The following is a 22,649-nucleotide window of genomic DNA, read 5'->3' as shown; positions in this document are numbered from 1 at the left end:
GCCAGATCTACACATCGTTGTGAAGGCGCTTCAGTGTGCCTTTTTTAAGTACGTACCTAAATGAGGCGCCACTTTCTTTATTGCCTCATGCGCCTTTTCTTTCATTTCATTTTGTTGGAGCTGTTCACACTCTTCTAAATTTCTGTCCCTTCCATCTCTTCCGTCCCAAGTGGGCGTTTCTTAGAGGCTGGCTTTGGAGGATGCTTGTGACGTTCTCCCTCGCTCCCCCCTTTTTAAAAAAATTCCTCAAATCCCAGAATTCCCTGTTTGGGTCGTTGTGCTCGTTGTGGAGAAGATGGAGTCCATGGATAGCCAAACGGAATTAGTCAGCACCGTGGCTGTTTCGATCAATTTACTTCTATGTGCTCTTTGAGCACTGTCTGTGCTCGAGGATGAGTACCGGCATCGCCGGGCGCAACTCCGTAAAATCATCAAAATGCACCGCAGACGGAGGATGCTGTTCTTGCAGCAGCTTGCGCAGGACAGCAACTTTTTGGTGTTAGGCATTGAGTTCATTCGTCTCCCTGCTGTTTTCAGACGCTACTGGGTCTGTCCCAGTAGCAAGGATTGGTGGGAGAATTTAGTTTTGAAAGTATGGAATTATGAAAGGTGGATCGAGAGCTTCAGGATGAGTCGGGCCATGCTGTTTGAAATCGTTGCTGAGCTGACTCCAGCACTCCAGAGGAACCAGACGGCCATGAGGGAGCCACTTTCCGTCGCTAAGCGTGTTGCCATTGGTATTTGGAAGCTGGCTAACCCTGGGTTCTATAAAAATGCAGCAGAGCAGTTTGGGGTTGGCCGCTCGACAGTTGGCGAAGTCTTCGTTGAAGTCTGCTTGGCAATGCAGCTAGTTCTTCTTCGTCGCACAGTCTATCTTGGCGATTATCAAAAGGTATTTTTTCTTCTTCTAAGCTAAATTGGATGCACACGTGAAAATGACGTTCCATTTTCCTCATTCCTTTACTCTTTTGCCTTTCCCATTTTTAATTTTTTTAAAGCTTTTAATAGGGATGTGCATATGTGGATGTTCGGTTAATCTGCTCTTTACAGAGCAGCGGCTATTGTGCGTATAGTCTATAGCCAACCCACAAATCCAGCGCGAAAAGCAGCATCCATTTTTACTCTTCACCTTTCCCGCCAGCGGGGAGTGGGGAGGGTTCCATTTTCCTCATTCCTTTCCTCTGTTGCCTTTCCCACTTTTAATATTTTTTTAGCTCTTAATAGGGATGCACATATGTGCATGTTCGGTTAATCTGCTCTTTACAGAGTGGCGGCCCCAAGTTGCCGGTACACGTGCGCATGTGAGACGAGCTGCTATGTGTTTCAATGTAAAAATTCCTGTTGGTTTAAACATTGCCTTTCACTTTTTAATACAGGTAATGGACGGCTTTGCAGCTTTGGGATTTCGGGGAGCCTGCGGAGCCACAGATGGAACGCATATTGAAATTGTTTGTCCCATTAGGCAAGGCAACGATTTCATAAATCGGAAAAACTATTATTCTATGATTCTGCAGGGGACTATGGACCACACTGGCCGCTTCACCCATATTGATGTGGGGTGGAGTGGCAGGGACCACGATGCCCATGTATTCAGAAATTCATCCGTCTTTGAGGCAATGGATGCTGGAGTTTTTTGCCCCTCCAATGAGGTCTGGAGAATTGGGGACGTCGAAGTGCCGCCTTTCATTGTCGCTGATGGGGCTTATCCATTGCAGAAATGGCTTATGAAGCCGTATGGGGGTAACGTTGAGCCACCGCAAGCTCACTTCAATTACTGCCTTAGCCGTGCCCGGAACGTTGTCGAACGTGCCTTTGGGAGGCTGAAGAGCAGATGGAGGTGCCTCAGTGGTCGTTTGGAAGTGGCGGAGGAAAATGTTCCCTCAGTTATTACTGCTTGCATAATTCTGCACAACATCTGTGAAGCCAGAGGTTACGCAATCATTAACAGAGATGGACCTCTAAACCGTGTAACACTTGCGACCCTAGGACAAGCCTATGTTAATAATGAAAACGAGCGTCTAGCTGAGGGAACCGAGGTTAGGGATGCTATTTGCACATACTTGTGGCACAATAGGGAGTTGCGTCGGTAAAATTAAAGTGTACTATAATTGCAATGTTGTTGCTGTATATTCCTTCACTCTCTTCGCGACTTCATGTTTTGTGTTATGTTGTTTCATATGGAATAAAAAACTTTTGTATTGGCATGTGTACTTCCCTTTTCAATTAATATCAATGCGCATGTCCGATTATGTGCAATTAATTTTTAGGGATTATAGGGGGCGCAATTCAGGAAGTAACCCTTATCCTTCTCAGTTAGGGAGAAAAACAAACATGGCTGCTCCTCGCAGAGTGGCCTATTGGCAACCAGAGGAAGGGGAGCTCTTACTCGAAGAGCTCCTAAAATCAGGGAAGGCTGAGCGCCTTATGAGGAGCTCGAACCTGGAGACTATCTCCATTTTTAGAACTGTCGCGGGGACACTGACCTCAGAGGGGTACCCGCAAAGTGCCCTACAAGCCAGAACTAAATTTAAAGTTTTGAAGGGCAAATTTTTTGAGGCCATGGAGCTGCATCAAGGGGCACCCCCAAGGCGGCAGAGACCCCCCCCCCATTATGATGCCCTGCACAAGCTATGGCTGGAAGCAGGGCAGCCAGGCTGGATGGAAAGGAGACCAGCAAGTAAGTTTTGATTGTTTAGGAATGTAAACCCATTTTGCATTTTTAAATACTTCCAAGTTTATTCATAAAACTAGTTTGATTCCATACACTAATTTCATTGCAGTCTAATTCTGTTAAATAAATATTTCAGAACTGTCTATGAACCTGACTGTATCAGCAGCTGTTACAGCATAACACTTACAAACTAGGTAGTGTAATGTTACAGCCATTGATAATTCTATATTTATAGAGTTGTGTCATTATATTAAATATATACACTAAAAGTACCTTAAAAAACAGCAGTGTAAATTTGATAAAGTAATACATTTTTTTTAAAAAAATATAGTTTAAAGTTATGTGCTTCCTCTTTAGTTATGATAGTGCATTTGATTTTTTAATTAGTGTTCATATAAATATATTTCATTATATTATTAAAAAAAAATAAAAAACTAAACTATGACTTGCTAGTGGAAAACATAAAAATTCTTAAATATCCTGCACTCAAATGTACTACTACTTTGTTTACTTTTCAGACATGCCGCCAGCTCGCCGCCAGCAGCAAGCCACTGCAGATACAGAGGAAGCTGAAGATCCTCTGTCACCACCAGTTCCTGATGACCCAGGTCTGTCACTGAATCCAATAAACTATAGAATAATTTAACACACCAAGGTAATGACTGATGATCACTTGATTTCATTGCTAAAAGTACATGCTTCCCCTTTCAGGCACATCCTCAACCCTCCAACCTCCTGCAGCTGAGCAGTCTGTGGACTCCTTTGGGACCCAAAGTCAGGAAGTGTTGCAGGCTGTCCTCCGGCTGGAGGCTTCCTTTCACAGAACAAGTAAATATGTTTTTAAAAAAAACTATTTTAAAGTGTAAATTGCGAATAACCTATTTCCTGCATGGAATAGTAACGATTATACTTACTCTATTCATAGTGCGTCACTTGGAAAGGAGAGTCTCCATATTAGAGGAGGAGATGCTAGAGGTGAGACGCACGATCGGCTTGCAAGTGGGAGGATCAGCACAAGCCCCTCCAAAATGATTTTTTAAATAATATTTTATTTGTTAAAAAAAAAATTTTTTTTTATTTAAAAAATAACTTTATTATATGGTTATAAAGAAATGAATCAAACTTCCAGGTTAAAAAAATTATATTTCCATGCAGTAAAAAAGATATTGTTGCAAACAAAACATAAAGTTGTTTTCTCCTTTTTTGTAGTTTTAATACTTACAATCTTGTTATGGATAAGTTGTAAAGAGTAACAATAACACTTGTGACTTAGCCATTAAAACCCTAACTTTAAACTTAAAAAAAAACTTTTAGAACATTTACAGTAGAACAATAGTTTAACCAAAGCAGTAACCAACTCCATAAACATTTAACAAGTTTAAAGTGATTTGCTCACTAATATCACAGTGATGGTGAAAACACAATAGGAGGTTTAATCAGCCTTCTGGGACATACAGCATCTGCTACACCTCCATTAAACTACTAAAGGTAAACGTGGAAAATACTAAAAAAAAAGAACATTGAAACGAGAGCAACCCTTTTACAACATCATAAAACAACTACATTAACACTTCACTAGTTTTGTTATTTGCACACTAATAACAATGACAGTTATGGTGAAAACACTAACGGCCATTTAATCAGCCGTCTGGGACGTACATCATCTGCTACACCTCTTTTTGGAGTAGATGTAACAGATGAGGAGTAACTAGGAATATTTTGATCATTGTCAAGAATCTCAACATCAAGATTTTGAGCAGCAGATTGAATCTCAGCAATTTCTGTTGCCTGAATATTCCTCTGTCGCAGCATGCTGTTGGCATCAGGAATTTTATCAACAAGGCGTTCCAAGATAGATGCGTGATGTGCTATGGAGTTTATCAGCATCTTCCTGTTCCGTTTATATTCCTCATCTGCTGTCACTGACTTTCGGAAAAAATCATTAAAAAATGTTGCATCTTCTTGCATCATTGCTCTTGTTTTTGCACTTTCTGTTGAAGAATGCTGCATTAAACATTGAGCAATATCATTAGCCGAACGTCTGGTTTTGCAATTTCGAATCATTGCCAGCCTCGTGGCAGGCGACAAAGTGGCCTGTGTATTTGGAATCCCTGGGTCTGATAAGAAAAATAATAATTAAAGTTACAGGTAGTGTTTGTTGGCATTATCATGACTTAGAACATTGTTTCAATAATATTACAAATTACTCTAAAACTTTGAAGTTAAGGTATCTAGCAAGTGCTTTTCCAGCATATTCAACAATTACTGTTTATTTATGCGAAATGCTGCACCATAATTAACAATGGATGGTATAATTTTAGATTTACCACTTTCAGGGTGCTGGCATGCTTGCTGTTGTGCATCAGCTGCAGTGCTGCAGGTTGATGCTGTTTCTGTGAATATAAGTTGAAAAAGATTAACTCAGCTTCTCTTTCCATAGTTAACATTGTCAAAATGGTCCATGTTTTTAAAATTAGAAATATAAAAAGTTACACTATTAATATATATCATAATTATTGTGTTAAAAATCACAAATCTAACAAGTAACAAGATTAATATATATCATTTTTGCATTGGCAAACATGATTACTCGCAGGCAATGCTACCCAGGCCATAACAGGTTGAAAACACAAAACATTGGCAGCCCATCTTTAACATTTGCAAACCTTGATCCACAGTAATTGGTGCTTGCTCTTGATCTGTCAATGTAGAGCTAATATTTGGATCCAAATCCATGCTGAGCTGTTCATCTGTGAATAGTAAAAACAACCAATACTTAATAAACAGTTTTCCTTTTGTTAAGGGAGAAAAATACGAATACAAATAACATTACTCACCATTAGTCCTCAGTATTCAAAGTTTCAACAGGGACATGATCTTCTTCCTGTGAGGAACCATAACTCATGTTCAAGGAACTTCCGGATGAGCTGCCTGATGACGCCATGCTCCTTGTAATTTCTAAACTTGATACTACACACTTCGGTCTAATTGTAGCATCACCCCTGAGAATGCTGTGTAGCTGTGAGAAGTAGGGACAGGTGGTTGCATTGTTACCTGACTTTGCATTGTGCATGATCACTCTACGATAGTCAAGTCTCATAGCTTTGCTTTTCCTCCTGCACTCTACAGCTGTTCGGTTGTGCCCCCTCTTTTGTAGTTCCTGTGCTATCACTTCAAATGAATCAATGTTCCGATGGCTTGCCCTCAGTTGCTCCTGAATTTTTTCTTCCCCCCGTACGTCAAGCAAATCCAGAATTTCTGGGTGATGCCATGAGTGCCTCGCCCCTTACTGCCACTTGCTGTTCTCAGATCTAGGGATTACGAAGAATAAAAATATTTATAATATTATTAATTTATAAATACATCTCCTGCTGAAACTCATTAACTCCTTTATTTGGTTTTAATGTTAGGTCAATGATAACTTAGCAGAATTGCTAACAGAATGAAGTTTTTTAATATGTCACAAAAAATAAAACCACACTCACTTTTAAAATTATTGTACTTGGAATAACTCTCCTCATGCAACCGCTACCTGAAATATGAAGAACAATTACAAGCATGAGGGAAATGCAAGGGAGGTTGGGGGAAGAGGAGTGGGGTGGGTGGGAGACTAAACAAAATAGTCCTGAACTGAAATATCACTTCTAAGAGATAAATGTAAACTTCAGCAGCCAAAAAGGAACACTGTGATTTAAAGAAAAAGGAAATTGACCAGTGAAGAAAAGGACTTCTATTAAGAACACATGGTTGATAAAGGGTAATGTTAGGAGAGTTGGGGTGGGGTGGAATGGGCTGGGAAAGGTGTGTGTGTGGATGACGAAAGTATCAGTTCTTACTTTAAGAAATGAAATTGAAAATGACCGCAGTGTACACAAGCTGTTCTACTTAGAAGAAAGGCATGCAAAAGCTTTATAAGCAAGCATTGCATTCCACATTAGACTTAAATAAATTATGCAATGAGGCGGGGGAAGAATACATTAAAAAGAGAACATGCATTCAACAGCAGACATAAAAACATCAGTATTAAAGGGTAATCTAAGGAGGGGTAGGGTGGGTTTGTGTGTGGAGTGGAGAAACTTAACATGAGCTTGACCAGGCAGCGAAAGCAGTCCTGCTTAGAAAAATTCTGTGCAAAAGTGCAGGTTTTGAAAAGGGGGGGGGGGGCTGACGAAAGTATCTGTTCTTACTTTAAGAAATTATGCCATGAGGCAGGGGGAAGAATACATTAAAAAGAGAACATGCATTCATCAGCAGACGTAAAAACATCGGCATTTTCTTCTAAAGAAAGAAGTTAATGAGAACACAGCTCCCCTCTCCTCGCTCGCGGGAAAGGTGAAAAGATGGATGCTGCTTTTCGCGCCAGATTTGTGGGTTGGCTATAGACTTTAAAGCACAATCGACGCCGCTCTGTAAAGAGCAGATTAAACAAACATGCACATATGCGCATCCCTATTAAGTGCTAAAAAAATATTAAAAATGGGAAAGGCGAGAGAGGAAAGGACTGAGGAAAATAGAACCCTCCCCACTCCCCTCTCCTCGCTCGCGGGAAAGGTGAAGAGTAAAGATGGATGCTTTTCCCGCCGGATTTGTGGGTTGGCTATAGACTATGCACACAATAGCCACCGCTCTGTAAAGAGCAGATTTACCGAACATGCATATATGCGAATCCCTATTAAGAGCTAAAAGAAATTAAAAATGGGAAAGGCAAAAGGGGAAAGGAATGAGGAAAATGGAACCCACCCACCTCCCCTCTCCTTGATCATGGGAAAAGTGAAAAGGAAAGATGGATGCTTTTCGCGCTGGATTTGTGGGTTGGCTATAGACTTTAAAGCACAATAGCCACCGCTCTGTAAAGAGCAGATTAACCCTAACCGAACAAGCACATATGCGCATCCCTATTAACTACTAAAAAAATTAAAAGTGGGAAAGGCAACAGAGGAAAGCAATGAGGAAAATGGAACCGACCTCACCTGTCCTCAGACGCGGGAAAGGTGATGATTAAAGATTAATGCTGTTCGCACCGGAAATGGTATCGGAAGTCGAAAGGCAACAAAATAAGTCTGGGCGGAGCGGGGCGGGGAGGAAAGAGCGAATAATTGTTACACACGTTAGAAGAAGGGACGCCTCAAATTCACTTAAGACGGACTAAGTAACAGCGCCCAAAAGCCGGGAAAATGCGCTTTGAAAGTAAGCCTGTGTGTCTCAATTTATTTATTTAATTTATTTATTACATTTCTATACCGCCCAATAGCCGGAGCTCGGGGCGCACTCCAGACGCACGCAAGCGCCTTCGCAACGACGTGTAGATCTGGCCCTGGACACAGGCTTGACTGACGGACGGGGTGACTTAGCAAGGAGCGAATTGTGCTCTTTGAAAGTGGTATTTTCCAACTCTGTAAAGTGTAGCAAGTCCTACAGACAAAAGCTAGACATCTAAGAAGACTTGGCCCAGAATATCACCCCTTACTTGTTAAGTGGGGGGGGGGGATGGAAATATATAATTAGAAAAGCAGAAACCCTTTTTCTCAGATGTCTTGGATGGGAAAACATAATTATTCCTGATTCATTTAATTACTCCATAGGGACATCTTAGAGACTTTCGCTTAAAGTGGAATCCCCTTCCTGGATATAGCAAAGCCAAATGCTCTGCTGCTGGTGGTGAATTTTCATTGGATCATGCTTACTTCTGAGTTGTTTGCCTTTTTCTTTTAAACTTTTACCATACGTGCAATGGCAACTGTTTTTTAGTCCTATTTCTTGGGTTTTAGACAAACGCTTCAAATAGTCTGCAGAATTTACATTTCAAACCAATACATTGTTTAGGACAGGCTCTTGGTGACAGTTAGAGATGAGGCAGGGCTACAGGAATAGTAGCTTTTGTTGTGGTTGCTTTTGTTGCATATTTTCTACTTTGCCAACTCTAATTGTCAAATTAGTCAAGCTTGCCCCCTGCCCTGCGTTCCCGCGTTTACAGAACTGTGCCCACTGGATAACCCAAACCAAAGCCGGTGTGTGTGTGTGTATGTGTGTGTGGCTGTCTATATGCTCTGCAACAAAGTGGTGACATTTGAGGAGAGGTAAAAGTTGCGGTAAATCATCACTTTGATGTACGCAGTTTGGTGGTGGTGGTAGGAAGCCCAATGCAGCTGCAAGTTGGTAGGTGTGTCACATAAACAACGCAACGCCACGGCGCAAAATCCAAATGAGTTTATTGTGGTCATAGACCAGCCGATTAAAAATAGTTACAGTTACAGCAATTATAAAAACAACCCAATTAAAACCAGACAGGAGTCACTGACCAGCAGATTAAAATAGCTACAATTTCATAATACAATTATGAAAACAACCCAGTTAAAAATGGGAACAGAGTCATGTATCTGAGAGACAAAATGTCATAAAAGTAATAGTAATGGTACCTCTACAAAGGCTTTGCTGTCCTTGATTCATCATCATTTTTCTGCAGGTGGTAAGCAGATGCACAGAATCGTGCTACATTGTAAGCAACCTGGGGGGTGGTGGTTTCAGGTCTGATAATACATATTCTAAATAAAATGCTTCAGATCTCTATGTAATGTTGTTGTTGTTGTTGTTGTTGTTGTTGTTAGAATTGGAGTAATAAAATCTTTGTGGAGGTCATTGTAAAAAGGACAATGAAATAGTGCATGAGCGTCAGTTTCCACACTTCCCATGTCACATGAGCACAATCACTCCTGAACAGAGATCTTGTTATATTATAGAATCATAGAATAGCAGAGTTGGAAGGGGCCTACAAGGCCATCGAGTTCAACCCCCTGCTCAATGCAGGAATCCACCCTAAAGCATCCCTGACAGATGGTTGTCTTGAAGGCCTCTAGTGTGGGAGAGCCCACAACCTCCCTAGGTAACTGATTCCATTGTCGTACTGCTCTAACAGTTAGGAAGTTTTTCCTGATGTCCATCTGGAATCTGTCTTCCTTTAACTTGAGCCTGTTATTTCATGTCCTGCACTCTGGGAGGATCCAAGAGCGCAGAAGGTGGGACATTTAATCTGGCTAACATAAATGCTTTCCTAGATTTGGGGATTGGTAGGTTTGACATATCATTTGGCATTATAAGTGCTCCTGCATAGTCCCAATAGTTAGGATGGCATTCAGGCTGTCTCGGGTGGTTTTGGAATTCAATGTCTCTGATTTGCTGTGTGATATCCGCTTTAGCTTTAGTATATCCCAAAATCTGTATGGCATCAGCTAAGAAGCCCAAATACTGCACGTTTGCTGACAGTGTCCTTTTCCATTTGGATTGAAATGAGTCAGTCAAAGTCAGCGGGGCAAGGCCCACAGGACAGGACACCACTGCACAGTTACTATGGGGTTAATAGAGTGTACATACATACACACACACACACACACAATGTTATATAGCATTGAGAATAGGGCTGTTCACAGTCTTCGTTATTTTTATTGAATGAACAATGCGTGGCCCTTTGGTTGAGCTCACTTATTTGCGCATTAGCTGTTTATTGTATGTATCACAATGCCTCCCTTGAATACTGAGATATTGAAAGAAATGTTGGTGTGCCCTTTGAGGACAAAAATGTGCATTTCAAGTTTGAGCACCAGCCTGAACCCTGTGCCCATTTTCCGTGGGGCCTAGTGGCATAGATTGTTGTACAGGGTGATCTGTGATGTACAATTCTATAATGCAATATGATGGATGGCCCTTTTAAGACATCAGTGTGCCTTTCTCTTTGGTCACATTTTGGGTAGCCCTCTTGATCTTATATTTCCCAAAACACTCTGGAGAGCTCCATACTTGCTTGTTTTCAGTTTACCCAGTAGAGGGCGGCAGAATTCTGTTCATCTCTATGGTCTTGGCATTTTGAGGACTCTCTGTTCCCTTCTTTGCATGTGGTGGAAACTGTCCTAGCAAGCTGGCTACTAGTAGTGTCAGCACTTAGGGGAGATTATACATATTCTTGTCTGTTACCCCACACAGTAAAAAGCTGAGGTAATTGGGACTATTCCTGGAAAAGAATTGATCAAAGCTTCTTTGTTTGTTCCATTCACAGTCCGTACTGATTTGTACTTCGATAAAACTGAAAGGACTGAATTAGTTTTAAAATACATTCTTGTTTCCTAGCAACTGACAACAGGCACACCATTGTACGTGGACAGCAGGACTCTACAGGTTAATGAGAGACCAGGGCCAGATCTTCACTTTACGTCATATTGATATGATCCCACCATGGTGGGATCCCACTTGCACATTTATACCTCGTAGCACACAATGACATCTGTTGCGGTATTTTGAGTAATACAGAATAAAAAAGTAGAAAATAACACTAGAAAAATGGTGTATGGAATGTGTAATGTGCCCCAACAGTTATCAGCGCACTTCAATACCAATAAAAAGAAATTGTGTAGATCTAGCCAAGGAAGGCAGAGAGGTTCAATTGCTGAAGAAAACTCCAACCTGAATACCCGGAGGCAACGTAGCATCCGGGAGCACAATTTTTTAGGCATCTTCCAACATTTTTTTTAAAAAGTCAGATTAAAAGGGGTCTATTTTGCTACGGAAAAATGAGCGGAAGGAGTGGGAGGTGCACAGGAGGCAGACACATGCACATCCGTAAGTGGGTAGTAGCGAACGCGCGTTAAAATGCTCCTCTGAGGAACCTCTATATCTCAGACTAGCCTTTGGCTAGATTTACAAGGAGATCCCATTTGGGGGTTGCTAGAATCCAGAAGTGGTTAGGGAATTGGATTTTGTGGTTGCCTAGCAACCCCATGCCCTTGCTCAAAATGAATTTTGTTTTCTCTCCTCAGGTATGGCGCCGATGTGGATGTTAATCACCATTTGACCTCTGGAATACCTAACCCATCTTCCCGACCGCTCACATCCCTAGTGGTCTGCCCGTTGTATATCAGCGCAGCCTATCATAACCTGCCATGCTTCAAACTGCTTCTGCAAGCAGGAGCCAATCCAGATTTTAACTCCTGTGGCCCTGTGAACATCCAACGGTTCTCCAGGGGCTCTGCCGTGTGTGTGCTGGACGCAGTCTTGCGCCATGGCTGTGATGTGGCCTTCGTCAGCCTCTTGATTGACTTTGGTGCGAACCTGAATCTGGTGAAATGGGAGACTCTGGGAGAAGGAGTGACGGGAAGAATCAAAGTAAACCCGGAAGCCATGCAGGTGTTCAGAGAAGCCAAGAGTGAGTACAAAGACTTCTTTTGGCTCTTTTTAGCCCTGCAAAAAGAGATCGCAGTAAACTGAATGTACATAGATTAGGCAGTCGATTAATGTGTTCTTGGGATGGGAAGGGGAGGGAGGGGGGATTTGATGGATGTATGCTAGAAATATTTTATAATATTTAATTAAAATGTTAAGTAGTGTCACAATACAAGATTAAGGATGATTTTTTTTATTTGAAAAGCATTTATATAGCGCTTTTTCAAACTAATTTCAAAAGCAGTTCACAAATTGCATTGCTGTGTGGGTTTTTTAATTGGTTTGTCTTTTTTGCTAAGTGTAAGCCGCTCCTCAGCCTTTTTTGGCTGAGGAATGGGGTATAAATATGATTAAATAAATAAATAAATAAATAAGCAAGTAAAAAGAAAAAGGAAACAGCAGGAAATACCATAGCAGTGAAATCCTTATAAAAGCCAGAAAAAAGCAATTAATTTTCAAAGGCCAATTGAAACAAAACCTGGCCCATTTTCAGAAGGTTAGCTGGGAGAAAGCTGTACAGACCATGTGGTGAAATTAACATTGCGAGAGTTTCACAACATTGGAGCCCTGCTCCTTGAGGCTCCTCTAGTAGCCCGCTCATAGAATGCAAGTCAGAGCAGGGCCTCACCAGAAGATGGTGGGAGCGGGACGCCCAGATGGGAGGAGAATGTTCCCTGAGGTAATCAGGATCGGGTGGTGATGATGATGATGATGATGATGGTGGGCTCTCCCACACTTGAGGCCTTCAAGAGGCAGCTGGAGAGCCATCTGTCAGGGATGTTTTAGGGAGGATCCCTGCATTGAGCAAAGGGGGTTGGAGTCAATGGCCTTATAGGCCCCTTCCAACTCTACTGTTCTGTGATTCTATGATGATAGCAACAACAACAACAATAAATATACATCTCGTCTACTAAAAGTACCCAATGTGCTGTACAGCATCATCATTGAAACACCTCATATAATATAATCAACAACAGGACAAGACAACCACCACATTCTAAGGGCAATAAAAGCTATTTAAGTCTTCCAAAGGAAAAAATCCAGCACTGTGAATTGAAAATGAACTGGCAGCCAGTGCAGATGCTTCAAAACTGGATATATGTGAATATCGACTTACCCCTGTTAATAGGCAGGCTACTACATTGTCCAGTAGCTGAAGTTTCTCAGTCGTCTTCTATGACAGTCCCACCTACAGAGAATTACCAGCAGCGGCTATAGCTGCAGTATCAAATGAAGCTGATTAAAGGTATGGGGCACCACAATATTAGCAACCTGCTCCTTACAGATGGGTATGACCCCATCTAGAAAATGTGTAGTGTGGTGTAGTGGCTAAAGGAGATCTGGGTTCTAGTCCCCACTCGGCCATGGAAACCCACTGGGTGAATTTGGGCCAGTCACATACTCTCAGCCCAACCTACCTCACAGGGTTGTTGTTGTGAGGATAACATGGAGAGGAGGAGGATTACATGCACCACCTTGGGTTCCTTGGAGGAAAAAAGGTGGGATAAAAAGGTAATAAATAAATAAATAAATTGTCAACTTAACTGATCCACTCTATCATTCGTCTTATCTGGACTGAGCTTAAATGGATCCACGTTCATTTAGTCTATCAGTGATTTATTAAGCAACACAGACAAGCTCATTTGTCAGTTAGAAAATGAATTAAATGCTTTTACTGAACCTAGACAAATTTGTTAGAATGAAACTTGCACTTAATTCCACTTCTCATGAGACAGCTCCAATTAAAAACAGATCAAGAACTCACGTGATTAATTCTGTAAATTAATTGATAAAAGCTGAAAGCGGTTATTTTAGTAAATATTTAACATCTTTCACATCTTGATGTCAGCCAGCAATAGAGGCACTAGAAGAACTCAAAGAGGCTCGATGGCCTTAGAGGCCCCTTACAACTCTACTATTCTATGATTCCATAATGCCTTCTTCTGTTTGATGAAGCAAATGTCTGCACTTTCCCCAATACCCCAATGGATTGGCCATTCCTAGCAAGAAATATGTTCATACCTAATAAAAATGAGTAATTATTAAACATTGCCAGAGACTGCAGATGAAGCAGAGGAAAAATATTTTATCATGTAAGTAGAACCAGGGCCGGATCTACACTACTGCTTTAAAGCGCTTTATAACAGTTATAAAGTGCTTTAACTGCTTTAAAACGCTATAAAACTGTTATAAAGCGCTTTAAAGCAGTAGTATAGATCCGGCCCAGATCAAATTACTCTGTTGGCGGGAAAAGGTATGTACAGGCTGCCATTTTATGCACACTTTACTTAGAAGAAAGCTCTACTGTACTTGGTGGGACTTCCTTTCAAGTAAACATGCATGGGATCAGGTAGGCAGATAAGTACAAATGATCAAAATCAAGACTTGTCTTTGATGACTGTCTTACAGTTAAGGTTTGAGATGACAGATCCTCTGATGGTAAATTAAACAGAAATTTCATGGTAGCTCAAAGGCTCAGGGGAGTTTATAATATTTTAGAAGTACCCCACTCCTCTTAAAGGGACTAGGCATAGAGTGACACTTTGGATACCAGTTGTGGTTACTTCTTATTGTCTCTTTCTTGTGTGTTTAATTGCAGGCTGCCCTAGAAGTTTGATGTCTTTGTGCCGTGTAGCTGTGCGGAGGGTCCTTGGCAAATACCGTCTGCAGCTGATACACACACTCCCGGTCCCAGACCCTATCACAAAATTTTTACTTCATGAACAACAGTAAGATCTAATTGGACGTTTGGAAGGAAATTTCCTTTCTAATCCTAACCCTTTTTTTAAAGAGTGATTCATTAAAATCAGGAAGCTGTACTTCCTAACAGTGTTCAATATATTCCTTGGTTACTCTTTCTAATTTGCATTCTAGCAGGGCTAGCCTGGTGAATATGATCTGATCTGATATAATGCTTCAGATCAAAAAGGTAGGACATGGTCTTTAGTAAAGGCGGTATATTTATTCATTTATTTATTTTTATTTTAAATGTTTATTTACATATTTATATGCTGCTCAAAGCAGTTTTGTGTACTTACTTAGATTTATACTCCACATATGTTATTTTCTCTGCCTTTGGTTCTACTGTGGTTTCAAGTCTTTCTTCATACCTAACCCTGTCTTACCAATACAACTTATAAAAAATGTTGCCATCCACTTCCTACTCCTGAATTTCGGTCACAAGCTCTTTTCACATGGAACGGTTGCCATAGCTTGAAATTACATTGCTGTGATGGCTGTTCTGCATGATGAACCATTTACGGATAGCAGCTTATACACGGGCTGCCTGATACTGTATAGGTTTTGCCACAGTTCAGCCAGCAGCAAGAATGTGTTGGAGTGACATAAAGACAAACCACATGGCTAGCTTGGAGCTGCTGACATATGAATGCAATTTTAAGCAACTCCCACATGGCAGCCATTATGTGCAAAGCATGCTACAAATAACCACCAGTAAGACGCAACAGGACACTCCGGAGGAAAAATGATTTAACAGCATCTTTTATTGTGTTAGCTCCATTTTAGACCTACGCAGATCTGATTCCTAGATCAAATAGTACCTAGGAAATTTGAAAGCTTGCAAACCCTTTTAACTGAAACTGCCCCAATAAGAGTTTTGTACTATGTGTGTCTTGATCATAGAGATGCATCAAAAGCATATAATGGTAGGAGTAGGAGTAGGGTCTCCCCGCCCCGTCCCCTTACTGTTGGACTTCAGCGGCACTGTTCTCAGTTGAGAAACGGATGATTGTTGCTGCCCCTATGAGCAGCAATTGTGGCATTTCTGACCAATTTCTTTCAGCGTGACGACACATTAAAATTCTGATCCATTACTACGTAGCATAAGATATAGTTTTCTGAAGCATTATATTTTGTGTGTATGTATATAAGTCGTCCCATTGGTTTAACGTTCTACAAGGATAATACCATCAATATAAAGTTAATCCAGAGATGTCTGATATCCAAAATGTATAACTTTGGATATTAACACTGTTCTTATTTATTATTTACAAAGCACCTAAAATTTTCTAGGCACTATTAAAAAAAAAAAAAACCAAAACCAGATGGGAGGCATCAAAACCAGAAAGAATGCAAAAGGAGCAAGTAGTTCTCAAAAGTGCCAACAATTAAAGTTTATTGCAGTCTGATGTGTTTCTTCAAGGGCAATCTTATACCTCCAAATTTGGAAACCAGGCTAAAATAGCTTATTTATTTATTACAATTATTTATATGCTGCCTTTCAGAATTCAGTTTACAAATAACACAAATATATCACAATGAGCCTCGTGTGGCGCAGAGCGGTAAAGCAGCAGTTTCTGCAGCTCTCTCCCCACAGCCTGAGTTCGATCCCAGCGGAAGCTGGTTTCAGGCAGCCGGCTCAGGTCGACTCAGCCTTCCATCCTCCCTAGGTCGGTAAAATGAGTACCCAGTTAGGTAATAACGGCCGGGGAAGGCAACGGCAAACCACCCCGCTATAAGGCCTGCCAAGAAAACGTCAACGAAAGCTGGCGTCCCTCCAAGAGTCAGTAATGACTCAGTGCTTGCACAAGAGGTTCCTTTCCTTTCAATATCACAATAAACAATATTAACATTTTTTAAAATAAAATAAATTAATTAAATAAGTAAATCATCAGGATCCTTCCCATAGGGCAGTTGGTAGAATATTTATTTATTTATTTATTTATTACATTTTTATACCGCCCAATAGCCGAAGCTCTCTGGGCGGTTCACAAAAATTAAAATCATCATAAAACAACCAACAAGTTAAAAATACAAATACAAAATACAATATAAAAAGCACAACCAGGATAAAACCACGCAGCAAAATTGATATAAGGTTAAAATACAGAGTTAAAACAGTATAATTTAAATTTAAGTTAAAATTAAGTGTTAAAATACTGAGTGAATAAAAAGGTCTTCAGCTGGCGACGAAAGGAGTACAGTGTAGGCGCCAGGCGGACCTCTCTGGGGAGCTCATTCCACAACCGGGGTGCCACAGCGGAGAAAGCCCTCCTCCTAGTAGCCACCTGCCTCACTTCCTTTGGCAGGGGCTCACGGAGAAGGGCCCCTGTAGATGATCTTAAGGTCCGGGTAGGTACATATGGGAGGAGGCGTTCCTTCAAATAACCTGGCCCCAAACCGTTTAGGGCTTTAAATGTCAATACCAGCACTTTGAATCGGGCCCGGACCTGGACTGGCAGCCAATGAAGTTGTAAAAGGACTGGCGTAATGTGATCTCGCCAGCCAGTCCCTGTTACTAAACGGGCTGCCCTGTTTTGTACCAGCTGAAGCTTCCGGACCGTTTTCAAAGGCAGCCCCACGTATAACGCATTGCAGTAATCCAAACGAGAGGTTATCAGAGCATGGATAACTGTAGCTAGGCTATCACTGTCCAGATAAGGGCGCAGTTGGTATATCAGCCTAAGCTGATAAAAGGTGCTCTTTGCCACTGAGTTCACCTGTACCTCAAGTGACAGTTCTGGATCGAAGAGCACCCCCAAACTACGGACCCGATCTTTTAGGGAGAGTGCAACCCCGTCCAGGACAGGGCAAACATCACCTCGCCGGACAAATGAACCACCCGCTAACAGTACCTCTGTCTTGTCTGGATTGAGTCTCAGTTTGTTAGCCCTCATCCAGTCCATTACCGTGCCCAGGCACTGGTTCAGAACAGTCACTGCCTCACCTGGGTTTGATGAAAAGGAAAGGTAGAGCTGGGTGTCATCCGCATATTGATGACACCTCAGTCCACATCTCCGGATAACCTCCCCCAGCGGCTTCATGTATATGTTAAACAGCATAGGGGATAAAATAGAGCCCTGCGGAACCCCATGGCTTGGGAGCCACGGCACAGAGCAATAATCCCCCAGCACCACCTTCTGGAATCGGCCATCCAAGTAGGAGCGGAACCACTGCAACGCAGTACCTCCAACTCCCAGTTCAGACAACCTATCCAGAAGGATACCATGGTCGATGGTATCGAAGGCCGCTGAGAGGTCCAGGAGAACCAACAGGGTAGCACTCCCCCTGTCTCTCTCCCGACAGAGGTCATCTCACAGGGCGACCAAGGCAGTTTCTGTTCCAAAACCAGGCCTGAAACCCGATTGAAATGGATCTAGATAATCCGTTTCATTCAAGAGTGCCTGGAGTTGTCCTGCAACCACCCGCTCAAGCACCTTGCCCAGGAAAGGGATATTAGCCACCGGCCTGTAGTTGTTAACATCTTCCGGGTCCAGATTAGGCTTCTTCAGGAGTGGTCTAATTACCGCCTCTTTTAAAGAGGCCGGCACCACTCCCTCTCTCAAGGAGGCATTTACAACCTCCTGGACCCAGCCGGCGATCCCCTCCTTATTTGATGTAATGAGCCACGAGGGGCAAGGGTCAAGCACACAGGTGGTCGACCGGACTTGGCCAAGCACCTTGTCCACATCCTCGGGCCTCAATAACTGAAACTCATCCAATAAAACTGAGCCGGACGGCGCTCTGAACGCCTCTACTAGTGGTGCTGCATTAAGTGTGGTGTCCAATTCATGACGAATCTGAGCGACTTTATCTTCAAAGTGCCGTGCAAACTCGTCACAGCATGCTACCGAGGGTTCAACTATCTCACGCCCTGGCCCAGAGTGTAACAGGCCACGAACCACTCGGAAAAGCTCCGCCGGACGACACCGAGAAGACGCAATGCTGGTGGAAAAGAACTGCCTCTTTGCCACCCTCACCGCCACAGAGTAGGCTCGATAGTGAGCTCTAGCCCGTGTTCGATCAGACCCAGCACGAGTTTTCCTCCACCTGCGTTCTAGCCGTCTCCCCTCTTGCTTCATCGCCCTCAGCTCAGATGTATACCAAGGAGCTGACCGGGCTCTGCTCAGAGGGAGAGGACGCTTGGGCGCGATCGTGTCAACCGCCCGAGTCATCTCTGCATTCCACAGAGCGACCTGGGCTTCGACAGGAGCACCGGCCATATCAGCAGGAAAATCCCCCAGAGCCCTCTGGAATCCATCGGAGTCCATTAGCCTCCGGGGGCGGACCATTTTAATAGGCCCCCCACCCTTGCAGAGGGGAAAGGCCGCCGAGAGTCTAAACCTCAGTAGGAAGTGATCCGACCATGACAAGGGGGTAGATGTTAGTTCCCCCACTTCCAGATCACCATCCTCCTGTCCAGTCGAGAAAACCAGATCAAGTGTGTGTCCCTTTGCATGTGTTGGGCCGATGACATGTTGAGACAGCCCCATGGTTGTCATGGCAGCCATGAAGTCCTGAGCCGCTCCGGATACAGCAGCCTCGGCATGGAAGTTGAGATCCCCCAGAACCACCATCCTGGGGGTCCTCAACACCAGGTCCGAGACAACCTCCGTCAGCTCAGGCAGGGAGACTGTTGGGCAGCGGGGTGGACGGTACACCAGCAGAATCCCTAATCTGTCTCGAGTACCCAACACACAGTACAAACACTCCAGACCAGCACTCGACTGAACAGGAAGCCTAGAGAGGGAGATTGTATTCCTATAGACCACGGCAACCCCCCCTCCCCGGCCCTCGAGTCTGTGCTGGTGCTGCACCGAGTACCCAGGAGGGCAGAGCTGGGTGAGAGCAACCCCTCCCAGTTCCCCCACCCAGGTCTCAGTGATGCATACCAGGTCAGCCCCCTCATCCACAATCAAATCATGGATGAGGGAGATTTTATTCTGGACTGACCTGGCGTTCAGCAGCAGCACCACCAGACCCGAGAGCAAGCTGATATGGCCACCAGGAACTATCCGGTTGGGGTAGGAACCAGAAGAGGGAATAGCTGTAAGGAATCTATCCCCTCTTCTCCTCATCTGGCCTGTTCCTCCCCTAGCACCATACCTCCCCCTACCCGTGACCACAGTTATGTGGGCATCCCCGTATCCCCCAGAGCTCCCCAGGCACATATTAAAAAGTAATTAAAATGTATTTTACAATTTGCTGCTGGTTGGCTGGTTGGAGATCTTGCAGGTACAGTAGTATGGTATCTCCTATGTGCGCCGCAAAGTGCGGCGCCAAGTGCGCACTCGGCCGCACTCTGCGCGTCGCCGAGGCGCGCGCCGAGGCGCAGCCTCTGGCAGGCTGCAGATGTACCTGTTAGGGAGAGGTGGAGCACTCAGTCAGCTGACGCCCAGCAGGTGAGGGGAGAGACTGCAGAGGGAAGCCCCAGCAGTCCCTGTTCTTCTTTCCCCCCCACCAGCCAAACACACCCCACCTTCCCAGCCTCTGGCAGGCTGCAGATGTACCTGTTAGGGAGAGGTGGAGCACTCAGTCAGCTGACGCCCAGCAGGTGAGGGGAGAGACTGCAGAGGGAAGCCCCAGCAGTCCCTGTTCTTCTTTCCCCCCCACCAGCCAAACACACCCCTTGGGCCCTTGAGGACAAGGAGTCCAGCTGGACCAGGAGCAGGTGTCTGGCATTCTCCTCATCTACCTCTCTCTCTCTCTCCTGAAATTCTTCCCACAGTGAGCAGTTGATGGTAGCTGGACGTTGGGTAAAGAGGCAGAGGCTGTGTGAGGCAAGCCCTGAGGTCTCCTTGACCTGGTCCTCTCCCTCTCTCTCCCCTGGAATTCTTACCACAGGGCAGTTGATACAAGGGTGAGGAGTGCCTTTCTTGCATGAAGGAGTCTCCTGTTCAGAAATGCATTGGGCTGCAATAAATTTTCATTTTTGCAACTTTGAGTATAAATATTTAAAATACCAACACAGCCCCTGCCTGAAGGCTTATAATATAAAAACCAGCCCTTCTCTTTAATAATATAACTATGGTTAGATCAGCTACAGGGATCACCAACATTGTACAAAGCGAAAACTGAAGGATGAAAGGGTGAGTAAAAGCCCTCTCTCCCCTTATATAATCAGCTATCTCTCAAGCCCTGTGCATACAGTCATGGTGGGTATCAGTAAACATATGTTGGGAGGGTGAAGGGATTGGAATCACACTTGCACAGGAGCCTACAGACATAGATTCCCTATGTGTGATCTGTGCCCTTTATTTTTGCAGAGTACAGTTTGTACATCAGAAGCCTGCGTACGTTGAGTGTTGGGCTGAGGCTCCTGTACAAATGAAATCTTGAATCTATGAAAGATGGGGGTGGGACCAGGCCATTGCTGATATGAGCCTGGACCTTCCTCCAAACAGGTCCCAAACAGAGCTTACCTGCACGATGGACCGTTAAGCAAAAGAAGGTATCAACACAACTAGACCATATAAAAGGGACAATGAAGGATGGACAATTGCAGATTAAATAAGTAAGTGTGAATGAAAGTGATTTTGCAATATGATAAAAACACAGGCATAGACTGAGGAGTACGTATCTTTATTTAAAGTGGAATGTGCAGCCATCCACACGGTCTATAAATTCTTCATATAACCATGCAACTGAGGAGAAGTAGCCGATGTTAAACAAGCGCCTCTAGTTACTCAAGGGCTCTTCTTCATTTTAACTTGCTTCATCCTTAGAGCGATTTTGTCATTTTTGTAAAACAGGCAAGGAAGTAAACTAATAGGTATTTATTTTAGAATAACAGTTCATGAAAAGAAAGGCCCTAAAGGAGGCAAATATTAGCAGTCTGTCAATATAACCTTTTTCCCCCTTTCTTTCTTAGTGTAGCTCATATAGGGCTATCTATAGCTTACAGATCACTGTGACCTTCTCTTTGTGCTCAGAGACTAACCCAACTCTTATCAATAAATATGAGCTGTATTCTCTTCCTCCTCCGGAGATACGGACACATTGCATTTTGCCCCATGGTGGTCTTGGGGCAAAGCTTGACATTTTCAAATGTTGGATGTTCTGGTATTGCAAAATAATGTTTTAACGTTTGAGGTTAAGCAAGAGCCGTTAATTGCCAATGGGTAACAGTTGCTAACTACCTGTAGGAACGGACTTCTGCTGATTTACTTGCTTTGTGGCTACTTCCATAAAAGGAATTCAGCCGAGATAACTCCTTATTATTATTATTATTATTATTATTATTATTATTATTTATATAGCACCATCAGTGTACATGGTGCTGTACAGAGTAAAACAGTAAATAGCAAGACCCTGCCGCATAGGCTTACAATCTAATAAAATCATAGTAAAACAATAAGGAGGGGAAGAGAATGCAAACAGGTACAGGGTAGGGTAAGCAGGCACAGGGTAGGGTAAAACTAACAGTAGAAAGTAACAGTAGAAGTCTGCACAACATCAAGTTTTAAAAGCTTTAGGAAAAAGAAAAGTTTTTAGTTGAGCTTTAAAAGCTGCGGTTGAACTTGTAGTTCTCAAATGTTCTGGAAGAGCGTTCCAGAGACCTGCCATTGTGCTTAGCTACATACAGGTACTTTGTAAAGTATGTGTACATTGGCTGCACTACCGCATACTGGCTGTTCCACCAGAAATAGAGACGCAGAAAAGGACTCTGAACTGAATCGATTTTGTATATTGTCTTTTCTACTGGAAAGAAACCATTCCTAAAAATGCACTTATGCTTTTCACGAAGAACTGAAATTTGCTTATATGGCATATTACTAGACATGATCTTGCCTAAGTACCACAACAGTGATCGTGCAGGTTCTTGCCAAACCTATAGACACCCAGAATGCCCGCTTGTGATTACAAAGGGTAGACATTGGGCCCCATCCATGCAGGCTATTTTACCCATATAGCTGGGGCCTTTCCAGGACTCTTGTGTCTGCACTGCCTGGCACATTAACAACATTTTCACGGAAGTTCACGTTTGCTATGGGAAAAGCAGAGCAACATAGGGGGGAAAACCACTGTTAAG

General features: G+C 43.1%; 2 protein-coding genes across 2 annotated transcripts in view; both read left to right on the top strand.

Moving 5' to 3' along the window:
• The window catches only part of ASB1 (ankyrin repeat and SOCS box containing 1), a 32,466-nt gene extending 10,637 nt beyond the window's left edge, over nt 1-21,829 (top strand). The window contains exons 4-6 of the mRNA XM_063115866.1: nt 11,476-11,861; nt 14,478-14,607; nt 20,884-21,829. Of these exons, the coding sequence (XP_062971936.1) occupies nt 11,476-11,861; nt 14,478-14,607; nt 20,884-20,956 (589 nt within the window). The 3' untranslated portion in view covers nt 20,957-21,829. The remainder of the gene's footprint in view (nt 1-11,475; nt 11,862-14,477; nt 14,608-20,883) is intronic.
• On the top strand, nt 349-2,092 carry LOC134392052 (uncharacterized). Its single transcript, XM_063116032.1, has 2 exons — nt 349-892; nt 1,377-2,092. The coding sequence occupies exons 1-2, from the start codon at nt 437-439 to the stop codon at nt 2,088-2,090; spliced, it is 1,170 nt and encodes a 389-aa protein (XP_062972102.1). The 5' UTR covers nt 349-436; the 3' UTR covers nt 2,091-2,092.
• Nucleotides 21,830-22,649: the final 820 nt, after the last annotated feature.

This window comes from Elgaria multicarinata, chromosome 2, assembly GCF_023053635.1.
Source record: "Elgaria multicarinata webbii isolate HBS135686 ecotype San Diego chromosome 2, rElgMul1.1.pri, whole genome shotgun sequence".
Lineage (NCBI taxonomy): Eukaryota > Metazoa > Chordata > Lepidosauria > Squamata > Anguidae > Elgaria > Elgaria multicarinata.
This window is presented reverse-complemented; position numbering and strand designations above follow the sequence as displayed.